The 12,587-nt window shown below is 39.7% G+C and overlaps 1 protein-coding gene across 1 annotated transcript in view; it reads right to left on the reverse strand.

Moving 5' to 3' along the window:
- MAK (male germ cell associated kinase) overlaps positions 1-12,587 on the reverse strand; it is a 47,145-nt gene that overhangs the window by 15,552 nt on the left and 19,006 nt on the right. Inside the window, exons 7-9 of the mRNA XM_036071090.2 lie at positions 11,937-12,104; positions 7,849-8,160; positions 2,892-3,064 (exon numbers count right to left, since the gene is read on the reverse strand). Coding sequence (XP_035926983.1) covers positions 2,892-3,064; positions 7,849-8,160; positions 11,937-12,104 — 653 coding nt within the window. The remainder of the gene's footprint in view (positions 1-2,891; positions 3,065-7,848; positions 8,161-11,936; positions 12,105-12,587) is intronic.

A 12,587-nucleotide genomic window follows, 5' to 3' on the forward strand; every position in this document is an offset into this window, starting at 1 on the left:
AAATTGCCTGTGTATAATGTTTCTAGCTTTCCGGCCACAGCTACAGTTGTGGATTTATGAGTGGAGGGTGACACGGTGAAAGGGAAGATAATCATAGCCACATTCACCTATGAAAGTAATGTCTGATCAGTAAGGTTGCCTGGGACCCCCTCAGAGACCGACACTGACTTGGTTGGCCCTTTGGACTTCTTGCTACCCCCACCTGCTCTGGGGTAGTCCTCGACACAGGTGGGACCCTTCCATTAGAAAGAGCCCCACCCATTTCTGGCTTCTTTCCCTCTCCCTCAGCCCACTGTAGTCCTACCAACTGCCAGAATCCTACTGGTTTTCAAAATGGCTCATTCCAAAAAGACTTTGCTCTCCTCCTCAAAGTGATCTGCCCATAAGCAGAACTCTTGAGCTCCTTAGAGCTCCTTTATTAGCAGAACCTAATACACTCTCTGATCTTGTGTTATACTGACTTGAAGGTGTTATTTCCACTGCTGTACATTTGATGGGATGAAGACAGACTACATCCTGTTCATACCTTTGCTTAATACCGTCTAGGTATTTGGTAACTGTCTACCGGGCATGCATACAAGTATAAGTATAAATATCTTGCTTTTGTTTTGTTCGCTAAAAAAAAAGACAATCTAATAAGTGAAAGTTTTACATTTTAGTATTTGGTCTGTTGTATTCTTTACGAGGCAGCCTAGGCTGCCTGCGAAACAGCAAAGCATAGCAGAGTGCATTCAGTCCACCAAGTATTTGGGCTCCTATTGCTTAAGAAATAGTGCGGGACAGAAGAGAGGCAGAGATCTAGACAGTTTTGAATTAGGCCTCACCTGACTTTAGGCAACCTGTTTATCCAACCTATCTGACTCTCAGTATTCTGTGCTACGCTATTTTTACTGAAGTATGAAGATTATAAATTAAAATTTAGGTAGGTGCTTAATATATGGAAGTATATTAATAATAATAATAATTATATGTCTAAATTGTATAAAGCCATTTGAAGATACTAAAAAATAAAAATGGAAGAAATAAACATTAAGAATTCATTGTCATACAGTTTTTCTAAAGAATTTCAGGAGAAAAGGAATAAATGATATTAAAGACATTTACCAGTTGTTCCCTTGCCAGAATTTAAGTATATGGACTACAAACTTGATTTTAACTATAGATTTTGATTTAAATCTCTTCCACCGGGTGCCTGGGTGGCTCAGTTGGTTAAGCGACTGCCTTCGGCTCGGGTCATGATCCTGGAGTCCTGGGATTGAGTCCCGCATCGGGCTCCCTGCTCAGCAGGGGGTCTGCTTCTCCCTCTGACCCTCTTCCCTCTCGTGCTCTCTGTCTCTCATCCTCTCTCTCTCAAATAAATAAATAAAATCTTAAAAAAAAAAAAAGGAGCCCTGGTTCCTTTAAAAATAAATAAATAAATAAATAAATCTCTTCCACCTAAAAACACATGATAAAATTCAGCTGGAATTAGGATGAAATGGGTTTAAAAAAAAAAGTTTTCAAGTCATCTACATAGTACACCAATGCAGATACAAAGAATTATTTGTTTTAAAAAAGCAACTACATAGCTCTCTATATTATCTTTAAGTTAACATCTATAATTTTTTATCATAAATTAAATCATTTTATTTCTTGTTTCTTAATAGTAGATAGAAAACAGTAAATAATTTTAAGATGAAATATGAGGATTAACTATAATTGGAGTATTTCATGGTATGACTTGATAAAGTTTTAACCACTTTATTCCACAAACACTGAATCTTCAAAAAATTATGTACAACATATATCCATAGGTTTTGAAAAAAAACAGTTTCACAGAACATTCTAGTACATTTAAAAGAATAAGCATCATTAGGCTCTGGTGCTTTAGTGGTTCTGAATCCCTGTGCTTTCCAACACAGGCTAAAATACCCTATTTCTAATGTGGGTTTTTTTTTCTTTTTCCCGTAAGAGAAATACGTATAGGACAGCAAAGCCTTCTGAGCTGAAGGTGGCAGTCTTCTGACTTCTCCCTTTGTTTGGCATCTCAAAGGTTGTTAGGCCTTTATGCCACTCCAGATTTGAAAACGCTGAGAGTGTGACTTTCTGGCATAAAGTGGGAGGGGGGTTAAGCATGTTTGTTCTCAAGTTCGTGTACTTTAGGGAAGAGTACCTATGGAACTTGAGGACCTGGAAACCTATTGACTAAGAATTATCCAAGCATAAGTCCTCCTAACAGAATCTTCCATGTACCTTCAGAGACATGTGTGTCCCAAAGTAAATGCCAGACAGCTATTAGATAAAATGCCCTGCCTCCTGCCAATATTTTTCTCCCTCTTCTTTTGTTCCAAAGAGAAAAAGGAAGACAATATTTTTCCAAGCTTTTTTTCATAAGATTTAACCCACCCTCACTTCAAAGTTGAATAGTGCACTAATGATGACTTAACTTATGAAAGAAAAGGGACTGCTGGAGATACGAAACTTCCAGAAAAAGTTTAGGAAATGATCAAAAAAGTTTAGAATAGCAAACAAATTAGTGAATCTGAACACCATCAGAGGAAACCATTACCTTTGTAGATTGTGCTTTGCTTTTCTTCAAATAGGCATGCGGATTTCAAATGGGAATGATGGTGATCATAATTCAGTAGGGCACACTGAAAACTTCACAAGAACCCCCCCCCCCCGCCGCCCAACACACACACACAACACTCAGCCATTAATACTGAGAATCATTACTGCGAGAAGTCAAGAATCTTACCTTCCCAGAGGTATGCGTAGAGATCTGGGGTGTGTGGAAGAAAACAATAGTAAGCTACTTACTGTCTTTTAACACCTTCATTCATTTATGTATAATGAGTAATATAAAGTTGATGGATGATAAAAATATATTTTCCTGGAATGTGAAATCTTACCGAAATGGAGAATCTTTTTTCCTCTTTTCTTTGAATACGCTCATGCTTGGCTTCTTGGAATGGGAGGCTCCAAGGTCACAGTCCTCCAACTCTTCCCAGCTATCTCCAGACTTGAACAGAGTCTGACCCCAGCGCCTCCTTGAACTCTTATGACCCAGTGCGCCATTTGGCTTCTGTGGTGGGAGATCGGTTGTTGTCATCATGTGTAATCGTTTGCTGACTGCCTTTTATGCACAAGCTATTCTACTTGGTACTAACAGGGCCCATTCTCAAGGAGCCTTCCATATAGTTAAGAAGATACATATATACACATTGGAAAGTACTAACAAAAACAGGTAGCCCACGTTAAAATATGATAGGAGTTCAGAGGGAGGAGAGATCTCTGGGTTTGGGTTGGGGTGAGGATCAGAATTGACACCTCACTGATGTATAATTTGGAAAACTGTCATGTGTGACTGTGTCTCTTTGGGCAATTGAATTAACTTCTCAGAGCCTTGGTTTCCTCCTCCTCAAATGGAGATAAGCAGTATTTCTCTAATTAGTGTTTCTGAATTTAATAGTAAAATACCTTGAAAGTCCTTAGGATAAGGCCTAACACATAACAGGAGTTACTAAGGTTAGGTGGTACAGTTATTACTATTATTGTTGTTGTTCCAGAGTTTGGAAGAGGAAATATACAGAGTACGACTTTTAGTAGAAAAGAGCGTGGGTGGCTCAGTCAGTTAACGTCTGACTCTCAGCTCAGCTCAGGTCTTGATCTCAGGGTTGTGAGTTCGAGCCCCATGTTGGGCTCCATCCTGGGCATGGAGCCTACTTAAAAAAAAAAAAGAAAGAAAAGTGCCAAAGTTTGTTCCAGCAAGAAAGTGTGGACCTAGCTTATCAAAGCAGATGGTTGCTACTAGAAGTAGTGGAGGATAGGGTTGCGAAGACAGACTGGTGCCGGCGTTTGAAGGCCTTTAGTGTGTCTGTCTAACGAGTTGCAGCTCTCCCATGGGCAGTGAAGAACATCGGATGTCTTTGAGATAAAAAGTGGGAAGATAAAGGTAGCATTCTAGAAGGCCAGGCTCTTCAGATAGGAGGCCTTTGCAGTTATACTGGAATGCTCATGAAAGAATACATTTGCTCTTAACAAGGAATAAAAGGCCTGGACTTCGCATCTCCCTGAACAGAGGTCAGAGGCCAGTGTGGCACACCCTGTGAGGTGTCCACTCAGTAGCCATTCTTCCTGTCTTCTTACTAATAGACTTGGTGCTGTGCAGCAATATGCCTACTTAAAATACCTGAAATCTCGGCCTCCTTCGCGGCTGTATGTAGCCGTGTGACACGATCTAGCCAATGAGTTGTCGGTGTAAGTTTACTGGAGGGACTTCCAGGAGAGCTATTTTTGGACTCCCTTGGCATGCCAGTGGCTTTCACTCCTCTTCTAGAATGCAGAAGCCACCCCAGAGGAGTGGCAGCCATCTGGTGGCCACAGGAATGAAAGTCACCCACTAAGCATGGCAGGACAGGAGGACAGAAGCAGTCTGGTTCCTTCTACAATCTGCACCAGCCCTGGTTTGGCCCACCACCTGACTTCTTGTTGTGTCAGAAAACAACCCGTTATTGTTTGACCTCCGTGGTCAGGTCTCCGTCATAAGTCACAGAATGTAATCCTAATGGATGCAGACAAGGAAGGGCAGGGATGACTTTGAAGGTTTCAGCCTGCTTGTGTCAGGATGGTGGCTCCGTTGATAAAAATAAGGAATGAGGAAGAAGACCTGGCCTGGACCAGACCGGGGTTTTATTCAAATCGATCTGGGGCGGTCTGGGGTACGTAAACTGAAAAATCCAAAGGCAATTGAAAACCAGGGAATTTGGAAGCAAACGCAGCTGTGTTTGGGGCAAGAAGATGTTTAAAGAATGGATATGCTATTGCTTGGAGCCCGTGGGTCTTAGTGGCAGCTGATGGCAGAAATGGTGTTTGCCAACCTCTGTTAGACCGCTGTTTTCTTCGCCAGGGAGAACTAACTCTAGAGTAAGAAGAATAAAACGATCTAAGATCCCAGATAGTAGAGCTAATCAAGGGTTATATGTAGCTGAGTTTCAGCTGAATTGTTTTTTTAGGGTGCTAATGCTCTATGCTGCTGAGCAATGTCAGTAATATCAAGTAGTCTTCTATGTCTGAGAAGATGGGAAAAGGGCAAATATAAATAATGTGTATAAAGTAGAAGGTGGATTTTCGCAAACTCCACTTTAATACGTTTGGTATAGGATGAGGGCAAAGATTCTAGAATCAGTTATTAAAGGGAAAGTTTGAGCACCGAGGGAAAAAATGTGGGTAGATAGTATAGGCCACCATTTTTTATAAAAAACAATGAATACACGTGGTCTCTGTGGCCTTCAACAAAGTAGGGGGCAGAGTCTTTGGGGCTATCGGTGAAGTGAAGTGATGAAAGGACAACAAATGTGGGTCAGTACTGTTACGGACTCAATGTTTATTTCCCCCCAAAATGTATATGTTGAAATTTGTACGCCCCTCCCCCCAAATTTATACCCTGTGTCTAATGTGATGGTATTTGGACAAGGGGCCTTTGGGAGGTAACTAGAGATTAGACAAGGTCATGAGGATGAGACCCTCATGATGGGCTTAGTGCCCTCATGAAAGAGACTCCGGAGAGCTTGCTTTCTCTCTCTGCCATGGGAGGACAAAGCGAGAAGGCACTTTCTACAAACCGGGAAGAAGGCCCTCACTAGGAATCAAATTGGCTAACACTCTGATCTTGGACTCCCCAGCATCTAGAAAATAAATTTCTGGCTTAAAGCCACCCAGCCCCTGGTATTTTGTTATAGCAGCCCAAGCAGATGAAATACATTGTTCAATAGTCTGACCAAGAGTACTCTCAGTGGATCAGAGTCATCCTACAAGAAGGTCCTAGTGGCCTGCCCAAGGGCTCATTGCCATTCTGTTCATCATGAAGGTACAGGAGAAAAAAAGCAACTGAACAACTAAACCAATGCATAGTTAGTGACATGCTAGGCAGAATGGTGAAACTGACAAGACAAAAATAATTTAGAAACTGGAGAGGTAAAAGTAAGGTCTTGCGATTTTTTGAATCCTAGAGATCAAATGCACAAGAAAGAAGTAAAGAATATGTGATTTAGCAAAAGCACTTGTAAAAAATAGACTTAGGAATTTTAGTTGACAGAATATTTAATCCCATCTCTGGAACCTATTAGCTATCTAAAAATTTAGTGCTAGGATACTGGGTACTTTAACTTAGTGAATGCATACAAGGCCTTAGCATAGTACATGGCACTTAGTAGATACTCAATAAATATTCATTTCTTTTCTTTTCCTCTCAGTATGAGTCAACATTTGATGTGCCTTCCAAGAAAAAAACAAAAAAACAAAAATATAATCTTTGGTGACATGAGAACACATATGGTTCTGGAATGTTGGAGGTGATTTACCATGGTTTATACTCCCTGCCCGTGGTTTGCCTCTAGTTCTGGCAGCCTCATGCTAAATGGGAAGCAGGGGACTCAAAGTCTCCTTCCTACACAGGAATCAAGGATTACTCAGTCATTGGTGAATGATGTCATGTGTGAAGTGTGAGGGATCTGGGGATGTTTCTCCTAGAGAAGAGGACAGGTAATATAAGGGCTATTTTCAAATATCTGAATGGCTTCCTTTCTTGAAGAGTAATTAACTTTTATAAAAGCTACAGAAGGAGTGCTTGTGTGGCTCAGGTCATGATCTCAGGGTTCTGGGATCGAGCTCCGCATTGGGCTCCCTGCTCAGTGGGGTGTCTGCTTCTCCCTCTTCCTCTCCCTCATGCTTGCGTGTTCTCTCTCTCAAATAAATAAATAAAATCTTTAAAAAAAAAAAAAAAGCTACAGAAAACCAGATTTTTAGCTCAGTATAAGAAAGAACTTCTGAACAGTCAGAAATGTCCCAAAGAGGGGACGCCTGGGTGGTGCAGTTGGTTAAGCGTCCAACTCTTGGTATGGGTTCAGGTAGTGATCTCACGGTTGTGGGATTGAGCCTGTGTTGGGTTCCACACTCAGTGTGGAATCTGAGATTCTCTCTCCCTCTGCCCTTCCTGCTCATGTGCTCTCTCTCTCTCTCTAAAATAAATAAATCTTATAAAAAAAATAAAGAAATGCCCCTAGATGATATAGACTCCTAGTTGTAGTATGAACTATTAATTCATTTGTTCAACAGATAAACTGAGAATTCAGCCATGTGCCAGGCACCATTCTGGGTTCAGGGCCTGTACTGATAAACAGACAAACATCCCTGACCTCACGGAGCCTACATTCTATAGGAAGAGCCAAATAATAAACAATACACATAAGAACCAGGTAATTAATAGTATGGTAGGATAGGATTAGTGCTATTGGGAGCAGGGCTTGCTTATATAAGGATGGCAGGAATGGATAAGGAATTAGACAGTATTTGTTGAGATCTCTCAGTCCTTAAAATGCCCACCATGCAAATGCATTTGTGAGTATACATTTTGAGGAGACAGCTAATATGGCCCCTGACAAGCTCCCTGAACTGAACAAAAGTAGGAAGAGAAAGTCTTAGACTATGCCTGATACTTAAAAAACCCATTCTGTTCATGTTCATTAGTATTTAAAAACAGTATTAAATTAATGTTAAAATCCTTAAGATTTAGGATCAGCTCTCTTGAGTCCCAGATTCTATTAAATTCTTTGAGTTCTTCTGCATTTAAGTAACTGTTAAAGAAAGTATGTAGCATCCAAACTTTATTGCATTCATTTTGGCTGTTTTTCTTTTTATAACCCATATGAAAATTTTAGGTTATCTCTTGCTAAGCTCCTGCCAAAGGAAGCAGGGACTGTAACATAAATAGTCTTTTATATCTTCCCCCGCATTTTTAGGAACGCCTAGAAAATAAAATCCTAACTGAGCCAAACTATTGCATCTAAAGTGCCGTTACGGGCTACTTACGGTTGGCATGTTTCTGACGATACTTGGAAACAGTGTTTGTGGCTCTTTCTGTTGACCCGGCTGCTTTGGCACTGGATGGACACTCGTGTTCTGTGGAGGCTGGATGGACTGCAGTGGCTGGTGGCGGTTTTTCGGCTGGGGCTGTCTGACCGTCTGATCGTTTATGTCCGGCAGAGGCTTAGATTCTAGATCCCCTAAAGATGGCTTTGATTCTAGTGGTTGCACCTGCTTATTTAAAGATTGTTTCGATTCCAGATGATGTGAGGAAGGGCCTAATACTTGACCAACTTGAAAATACGGGTGTTTCAATGCCTACAAAAGCATGGAAATAAGAAATGCTTATTAAAATGGTTGCGCCTGAATTTATTGCACACAAACGACTGACTAGCAGTGGGCTCGGCGTACAGCACTAGCCTAGATCAGCTTCAAAGACTTAGAAAGCGTCCAGTTTTCCCCTTATGTGGTACCTTCAAAAAGGTAACCAGGAAATAATGATTTAGGACATAAATTTCTTTTAAAAAATAGGTACAACATAGTAGGAAGAATGTAAAACTCATGTGTAACGTCCAGGCAAAGCAACTGTTGTATTTAAAGATTCTGTATGAAAACAAAACCTAGCTTATAAACATGGGCTAAATTTGATGTGATTAATTCAAACTAAAATGCTAGGTACTGATCATGGTTTAGAGTCCATCCATTAGGAAATGAGTTAAGAAAACCTTTTATGGAGTTCATTTTAAATGATTAACTTGAACATTATATAAAATTCAGGGCTACTCTTAGCCTAAGGATAGCTACATACCTACTAGCAATAAAAATAATTCTAAGAAAGGAGATTACAAATATATATGTGTTAGAGCTTATTATAGCAATATACCAGCAAAGAGAAGATATTTATGGGAAGAAAATATAAAAATAATAAAAAATGATCACTGATCATTTTTATCATTATCACTGGTTAACTGTATCAGTCAACCAGTAGCTGCTGCTGCATGGAGGTGGGGGGCTGGAGGGGAGGCCTGATGACTGACGGGTGACACAGTCTACAGTAGTGGTTCTCCACTGGGAGCGATCTGTCCCCTCTGGAGACATCATTTTTATTGTCACAACCTGGGGGTGGGAGGTGTGACTGGCATCTAGGCATGTTGCCAGGGATGCTGCTAAACATCCTACGATAACAGGATGGTCCTCACAACAAAGAATGATCCGATCCAAATGTCACAAGTGTCGAGGTTGATGAAAATTGGTCTAGAGAATGTCTGAAGCCTTCTGTGCAGCTCAGCTGTGGATGCTGATCCCTTTACCAGTAATCATATGCCTGGATTAAGGAGGAGAGTTCCCAGTTCTGCGGTTTGTGTGTATGGAGGGGGGGAGGTTGGGAGGGCACCTTAAGGTAGCCAAGCCCTATTACCCTGCACATCCTGCCCTAAGCCGGTACCCACCGATGTGTGAACACATCTCTGACCCACAGTTAACTTCTCAGGTATGCAAGGGCAGTTTTTGGAGGGACAGAAGTAGCTCTGTACATGGCTCCCGTATCCTATAAATTCACCTCTCCCTAACTCGGTCCCCAGCTTCCACTAAAAAGCAGGACGATGAAATAGTGGACAAGAAAGAGGGTAAGGGCAGGGAGGTATATTTCCGCAGAGGTAGGAAGAATCTTTATTCTGAGATGTCCCCTACCACAACCGACGTATGTGTTAATTACACTGATATTGCTAAGTGGAGCTCTACAAATACAGGCAATTTAAATACATCAGTACCTGATGCACAGAAAGCCCTCAACTTCTTAATTAAGTCCTATTAATTAGTATGCCAATACTCCTAAATTAAAAACGTACTATATTTTGGAGCTAGAACCTTTATAAATGTGATTTGCAATTTCAAGGCTTCATCTATAACAATTCTTCCTCTTTAAGATATCAGTTACCATCCTTCAAGAAGAGGTGTGAGTCTTTAAGAAAGAATTTGTTTTTTCGTGTTTATTCGGGGAATATTTGATCATTGCATAGAATAAGGATGTATGGAAAGTTCTCAAGAAGAAATTAAAATAATCCCCAATGTGAACACCAGGAGAAAACTATTGCTCACATTTTGATGTTTTGCTTTTTTGTACTTCTTTCTAGTCATGTAAATTAATATATATACATATTTAAATAAAATCATATTGTGTGTATAATATTCTAGCCTACTTTTAAACTTAGCATTTGGGCTTGAGAATTCTCCAAAATGGTTACTTTATTTTAAAAATTCTATTTTTAATGGGGGCAAAATAGTCTATATTAAGGATATATATACTTTAAATGTTCCCTAGAACATTAGGTTTATACCTCCAATGGGCAGTTTTTAATTAGCTTTGAACATCTGTGGGCATAAATCTTTATCCAACTTTATGAATGTTTTCAATGTTCTTGATATACTACATTGCAAAACTATTTTCCATTACTTAGAGAAATAGCCTTTCAGCTGTTTTTTGTTGGTTTCTTGTTGTTGTTGTTGTTTTTGCATTTACCATAATGAACAATGGCTGCACATTAAAAAAATATTTTTTGGTAATTTTAATTTCTTTTTCTGATTTTTTTAAATGTCTCATGCCCACTTTTCTTCTTTATGTAAGAGTTAAAGACTTTTATTATATTTTTATTACAAAAGTTAACAAATATTTAGAAACATTAGAAAATATACTGTCTCATTTGTTAAAAAGAACTCTTGCTGTTTGTCTTCCAACCTTAAAATTTTTATAAGAGAAGGGGCGCCTGGGTGGCTCAATCGTTAAGCGTCTGCCTTCGGCTCAGGTCATGATCCCAGAGTCCTGGGATTGAGCCCCACATCAGGCTCCCTGCTCACAGGAAGCCTGCTTCTCCCTCTCCCACTCCCTCTGCTTGTGTTTCCTCTCTTGCTGTGTCTGTTAAATAAATAATAAATAAAATCTTTAAAAATAAAAAGATTTTTATAAGAGAAAAAAATTTAATTTTTGTGTGATCAAATCTGAGTTTTCCCTACAGAGAACAAACTGATGGTTACCACAGGTGAGATAGGTGGGAGTATGGGGGAAATAGGCGATGGGGCCTGAGGAGTGCACTTATCATGATGAAAAAAAAAAATCTGAGTTTTCCCTTTGTGGTTTCTTCTGTTACTTTTATACTCATCTATTTCTTAGCTTGAGATTACTCACCTATACTTTTCTTTAGTTCTCAATAGTTTAGTTCGTCCTTCTTACTTTTTAAACCTTCTGTGATTTACTTGAAAAGTATGGTAAGAAATAACCTAAATTTACTTTTTTCCTGAGAATTAACTAATTGTGCCAGTGACAGTCCCCTCCCCCCAATTTGTGATGCCATGTTTACCTACGGCTGACTTACAGCTTCTGCAAGTCGGGTTCTCTGTCTACTCTTTTTTTTTTTTTAAGATTTTATTTATTTATTTGACAGAGAGAGACACAGCGAGAGAGGGAACACAAGGGAGAAGCAGGCTTCCCGCCAAGTAGGGAGCCCGATGCGGGGCTCAATCCCAGGACCCTGGGATCATGACCTGAGTATCTGTAGATGTCTAAGGGCTGGTCACAAAGCAGCTGAGCAAGGGTGCCACCTGCTGGCCTCTTGTGGGAGCTGGAGAGTGAACAATACTCCAGTCCTGTGGAGGCGTGATGCCCTTGCGTGGAGTGAACAAGAACCCACCTCTAAACCATAGGTAGGCATAGAAAGTCTCCTATGTTGCACAACTGAAGAGATGCCCTTTTACTACCAGTGACAAGTTTCGTCCTAATTAGCTGTCACATGCCTGAATTTTTATCATTAAAGGAATTAATTCCTTGCAGCCTCAACCTCATTTGAACCACAAGACACAGAAAATCATCGGAGTGGCTGTTTTCTCAATTCTCCCAGGGATGTTATAGGCCTAGAAATGAATTCATTACATATTGGATGCCTCACGCTTTGAGGCTTACTTACAGGTTGGTAAAACCCTGGTTGAGAACAGACTTGCTTTGTAAATGAAAATATTCTTGGGGTATTGTAAAATCTCAAAAGCAAAAAAAAAAAAAAAGAGAGAGAAAGAAAAAACCACTCTACCAGGGAGATTCATCTTACCTGACTTGCTGTTGGTCGCTTCTTTGGATCCCAATTCAACATTTCAGTCATAAGCTGAATAGCTTCATTACTGGCATTGGGAATAAGAGTTTTTAAGTTTGTAGGAACACACTGGGGAAAACGGAAGTTCATAGAGGATGCAAGCTGGTACCCTTCTGGCCAGTCACTCTGTTTAAGGAATATATAAGTGGGTGGGACGGAAGAACAAAAAGAAAATGTAATCAATTTAGTAATCAATTTAAAAACATGGGTATAATATAAAAATCACTGGTGGTGAAAATTTTAGTGTTGATTCATATAAGCAGAATGAAATACCAGACCACATATACAACTCAGTGCTATAAATAGTATAGAAAGAATATTAAACTCTTGTCCATTTTTTGGATCTTGATGATGATACCCAGCTGACTTTGAATAAATAAGCACAAATGGTGTATACAAAGCAGCTGATCATTACAAAGACCCTCATTATGTTAGACATTGCATCCACTGTTAAAAACTGCATATAGCTAGGAAATAACAAATTACATGAAGCTTTAATAACTATGTTTACTTGTCTAATTTTAACTACAAGGCACATACTAACATAATTAGGATGTAATTATACGTACTTATTAAGTACATATCAGAAAGTAAGGTCTGGCTGAATGC

The sequence above is a fragment of the Halichoerus grypus genome, chromosome 9 (assembly GCF_964656455.1).
Source record: "Halichoerus grypus chromosome 9, mHalGry1.hap1.1, whole genome shotgun sequence".
NCBI lineage: Eukaryota > Metazoa > Chordata > Mammalia > Carnivora > Phocidae > Halichoerus > Halichoerus grypus.